Source organism: Chionomys nivalis, chromosome 8, assembly GCF_950005125.1.
Source record: "Chionomys nivalis chromosome 8, mChiNiv1.1, whole genome shotgun sequence".
Taxonomy (NCBI): domain Eukaryota; kingdom Metazoa; phylum Chordata; class Mammalia; order Rodentia; family Cricetidae; genus Chionomys; species Chionomys nivalis.
In genome coordinates this window covers 74,577,257-74,582,342 of record NC_080093.1, presented here as the reverse complement: position 1 = coordinate 74,582,342, position 5,086 = coordinate 74,577,257, and the positions used below count along the sequence as shown (strand labels likewise).

The window sequence follows — 5,086 nt, the reverse complement described above, 5'->3', positions numbered from 1 at the left end:
ACTACCCCTCAGAACTTCTGATTTCTGAGAGAACCCAGGAACCTGGATTTGGGGTAAATCTTGCACATTTGTTTGTTTGTTTTGAGACAAGGTCAAACAATGAAGCCCAGGCTGGCTTTAGAACTCGTGTTCATGCCTAGTTTCCTGCCTCAACCTCCTAAATGTTGGTGTCACATGATTTCGTAGATCTTGAGAATTGGCTCAGCCACACAATAACCCCATGTAAACAAAAGGAAACACTACAGACCCAACATGCGTGGGCTTGTGTAGAGTAAAGGGGGCGTAAGTAGGATTCTTGTCTAAGCTTTCCCACTTAGTGGAGCCGGGACTTCCCATCACCACCCCTCCTGCCTAGGGAGCCGTCCCCTCTCCCTGTCCCCTCTTCCTGTCCCTAGAAGAAGGTCTTCATCCCACCCAACGGGACAAGAACTGAGCACCGCTGACTGAGAGAATCTGGGAGGTCCCGTCGAGGAGGTGGGTTTGTGTCTAGGGAGGGTTGGGAGAAAGCTGGCTAGCACAGGGCGTGAGGAAGGCGGGGCCCTGGCATCGCCCAGCCTCAGGCGACCTCAATCTCCGGGCTGAAACGACCGGTTGTTCTCAGTTTTCCCCTCTGACCTGCTACCCCGGGCATTGTTTTCTGTTCTCCAGGGTCGTAGGTGGCAGGCGAGGAACGCCTGGGTTCTGGCTGCTGGCCAGGCCCGTGACCTTCGGCCCTGGGGCCATTGGCCGGCCGCGCCTCCTGGACGGGAGGAGAGGACGCCTGGTTCCTCTGGCTGCTAGCCTCCGCCGTGACTCCGCTATGGGCTCGTGCAGCTCCCACGTTGCACGCATTCCCGATGTGGACCAAATTCTCAGAGAGACCGGCTGTGAGTGTGCGGGGGTAGGGGCAGTCCAGTAGTTGGTGAAAGGGCACAGAAGGAGGTTTAGTGTGTGTGGTGTACGGGGTTCCCAGAATGGAGAATATCCCAGATCGCAGAGACTTAGTGGACTTAGTCCAGGAATTCGAGCCTCCGGAGCTGAGAAACCGAGACCCTGGCGTCCTGGATGGCAGGAAGTTAAGGTCTTTGAGAGTCAAATTTGTGACAGCTCGGGTTGATGGATCAGATTCATTCAGGCATCCTCGAGCTCCGAGGGAGGCTGAAGGCAGAGCACACGACGGATGCAGGGGGCTGGCTTCGATCGGAACCTGGGCTCTGGGAACCTCTTAGGTCTCCAGCATAGGGTTTCCTTAAGTCAAGCTTCTTTCAGGCGGGTCGACTTCATACCTGGGCTTGCGGGGGTGGGAGGGGGTCGGGGGTGGTAACAACTCTCCCTTCTTGCATCCCCACGCATCATCAGCCTCTTTCTTATGGTTGAAGTCTCGCTGAGGGTGGGGAGGTGGAAGACCCTGTAACGTCGGTGGGTGGAAGGGGAGGTTACAGATGAGATTAAGCCCTCTTGGCTCCCCGCCCAGGTCCCATGAGCCTGGGGTTTCTGCAGCGCACCCCAGTGAGTACAAGATCTGGCGATAAGGGTCTGCGAGTCCTCTGCTGGCTCATTCCACCTCCTTCTCTCCCACAGTCTCGCAAGCCAGCCTGCTCCGCCTCTATCACCGGTTCCAAGCCCTGGACAGGGAGGAAAAGGGCTACTTGAGGTGAGCAGAGCAGGTCTAAAGACATGTTGCCTCTGTTTTTCCAGCCCGATCCCCTTCTCTGACACCTCCATTTGCCTCCTTTGCCTCATTGTTTTGTCTTCACAGCCGCTTAGACCTCCAGCGGATCGGGGCGCTGGCTGTGAACCCCCTGGGGGACCGCATTATAGACAGCTTCTTCTCTAATGGGTGAATCTCGGTGGGCTGGCGGAGGGGAGATGGACGTAGGTGGGAGGGAGGCTACAGATGATGGCAGTCTAGGTGACCATTGCACTCCATCCCTGCACCTAAAGGAGCCAGAGAGTGGATTTCGCGGGCTTTGCCAGGGTCCTGGCTCATTTTCGACCTGTAGACGAGGAAGATGCAACAACCCGGGACCCCAAGCAACCTGAACCCCTAAACAGCAGAATGAACAAACTGCGCTGTGAGTGTGTGGGGGGACCTGCTCTAGAGAGACCCCAAGATTTACCCACACCAGGGAAAGGCCCAGGAAGCTCTCACACCCCTGATGAGGGGGTGAGCCTGATGAGGATGTAATATTAACTCAGGGAGCCTCCCTCCTCCCCGCTCTTTCCCCAGTTGCGTTTCAGCTCTACGATCTGGATCGAGATGGGAAGATCTCCAGGAATGAAATGCTACAGGTCAGAAAATCACGGGGTGCAGCAGATGTGGGCAGGGCAGGAGGGCTAAATGGAGTGGTGTGTGTGTGTGTGTGTGTGTGTGTGTATGTGATGAGTGGGGTTGCAGATGATTGTGTGTTAAGTAACATGGAAATGGATGGGGTTGGGGTGGGCAGTTAGAAGGATGCGTAGGAAGTTAAGTAGGGATGAGATTGGGACTTGGGGGTAATTTGGCCTCTTGAGTAATTTTGCCAATGCCTAGAGATACTTGGTTGTCACTACCAGGAAGAGATTATACAATTGATGGTTATTAGAATACTACTATATACACCAAATCACCTAGGCTAGCTTTCCATACCAAGGAGTTATCTAGGTCTAAGTGTCAATAGTGTCAAGACTCCAGGATAAATGATGAAGTTAGGGGGGAGGGGGAGGGAGGTGGAGTGGAGGATGGATGTCGATTGGGTTATAAGGCTTAGGTTTAGGGGCACATTAGCTGTTGAAGAGTGAGATGGAATCATATGGAAGATTAGACAGGGAAGTAATAGGAGAGGTTGCTTTCTAGATGCTACAGGGAAATTGAGTTTGATGGTTAAAAGTGAGTAAGAAAAGTTTGGTCATAACTTGGGGTGAGGTGGGCAAGGGCTGGGGCTGAAGGAGCAGACTCTATGGCTCTTTTCCATGACTGTCTCTTCTCCCACCTCCCAGGTTCTCCGACTGATGGTTGGGGTTCAGGTGACGGATGAGCAGTTGGAGAGCATCACAGACCGCACAGTGCAGGAAGCTGACGAAGACGGTGATGGGGCTGTGTCCTTCATGGAGTTCACCAAGGTTAGGAGTGGAGATCAGGAGACCCTAGGACAGAAGGACATGGGGGTAAAGTTCACTGGAGGGTGGGAGAGACCTGGAGCGTACAGGGAGATGAGAGGACTCCAGGGGAAGAGGCGAGATGCTTAGGGTTTAGGTTCAAACCTCTTGACTTGACCACACCCATCTCTCCCCAGTCCTTAGAGAAGATGAACATTGAACAAAAAATGAGCATCCGGATCCTGAAGTGACCCTGTGCCTTTGGCTCTATGGGCTTTGCAGACCTCTATGGGCTTGGGATTTATCCTCGGGGCCCCTGAAGGCAGGATCCACATAAACCGTATACTCTTACTTTGAAACTCTATGTAGGGCTGGGAAAGGGAGTTGGAGCGGTGTGTGCTGAAGTCTGATTTGGTCACGGGTTTGTGAAAATCAAATGATCCCTGGCTGATTCACAAGCGTGAGACCCAGGGTCCAGGCACAGAAGTGACGTCATCAGGACTGGGCTTTGTTACCTGCGTTTCTCAGCTTGGCTGCCCCCTCTTGCGCTGGTATCTTTCCCTCCTTGTGGTGGAGAGGGCCGCCAGGACTTTCGATCACATCTTCCTAACCTGTTAACCCAGAGGGGAGGCTTCTTCCTTCAAAACACCAACCAGGTAGCATCGTCGACCCAGCTGGGGTCTTTTCTCTATCTCAAGGGGAATGGAGCATTCTAGTGGGCCATGCCTGTGTCAGATAATAATTCTGAAACCCTAGAAATAAGGCCAGAGACTTATGATAGCATGGGAGGTGGTTGCTTTAAGGAAAATGAAGTAATGTGCTCATAAATGTGTGTGTTTATGTTGGTTTTGTCTCTCCTTATCATTTGGTTGAGAAAATGGAAGAAACCTTGAAATCTGGCCTCTGGGATGAGTTTTTCTCTGACCCCCTGGATGAATAAAAACCACACATACTTTCCTAGTGTGTGTAGTTACTCCAAATTTTGTAGAAAAGTTCTGTTGGGTTCCTTGTAAGATGCTCAAACATTGACAGACCACAAAATAGAGTATAAAAGTCACATCGAGGCAGAATAGAAAGACAGAACAAGATTTAAGGGTAAGCAGACTCTCATGCAAGAGACTGGTTGATGTCTCTCAAAAACCAAGTCAAGAATTACAAAACACACACACACACACATACACATACACACACACACAGAACTATGAAATTTTCCTATTGCTTTTATATGGAGATATTTCAAATAATAATTTTAAAGTAGGGGCTAGAGAGATGGATTCATTGTTAAGAGCACTCACTCTTCTTTCAGAAGACCCAGGTTCAGTTCCAGGCACCCCCACATTGGATGGCTCAGAACAGCTTGTTAATCAAGTTTCAAGGACTCTAATGCCCCCCTCTGGCCTTCACAGGTACTGCATGTATATTGTGAGCATGCACACAAGCAGCCACACACATAAATAAAAAAGTTAAAATAGCAATGAAACATGCTTAAGGCCTGAGCCTGTGTGAACTTCCATTGCTGTCTTACTCTTTTTTTTACCCCAGAGAGATTGTAAACCTTTGTTTATGGTAATAGAGGCCAACTTCCTGTGTAACTCCTGGGGCTTAAGGTTTTACATGGTCAGTTGTAACCCTGTCCCATGCACCTTGGGAACCACCCTGTGATCTCATTTAGATGCCTTATAAATCTTTTAAGACGTGATTTTCAAAAAAAAAAAAATTAAAAAAAAAGACGTGACTTTCAAGCCACCAAAATGGCTGTGATAAAGATACTTCAGCAGGACTTCCTTGAGAAGCCCACACCCACATCTGGATGTGTCTTATCTTTACCTTGAATGACTCCTCAGCGCTTGGCTACACCCTCCTACCTATTGCTTAAATCTACGTTAGGAAAACTCTCCCCCAAAGGGGCCTGGAACAATGGCACGGAGTTTAAAAGCACTTGGCTGCCCTTGTAGAGATTCTGGGTTCAGTTCCCAACACCCACATAAGCGGCTCAGAACCACTATGTAACTCTATGGAGTTCCAGAGG

The 5,086-nt window shown here is 50.4% G+C and overlaps 1 protein-coding gene across 1 annotated transcript; it reads left to right on the top strand.

Moving 5' to 3' along the window:
- Positions 1-613: 613 nt before the first annotated feature.
- On the top strand, positions 614-3,952 carry Chp2 (calcineurin like EF-hand protein 2). The gene is made up of 7 exons (XM_057779361.1): positions 614-866; positions 1,561-1,633; positions 1,739-1,819; positions 1,924-2,054; positions 2,210-2,271; positions 2,959-3,081; positions 3,255-3,952. Exons 1-7 carry the CDS (start codon positions 800-802, stop codon positions 3,306-3,308), a joined length of 591 nt encoding a protein of 196 aa, XP_057635344.1. The 5' UTR covers positions 614-799; the 3' UTR covers positions 3,309-3,952.
- The last annotated feature ends 1,134 nt before the right edge of the window (positions 3,953-5,086 follow it).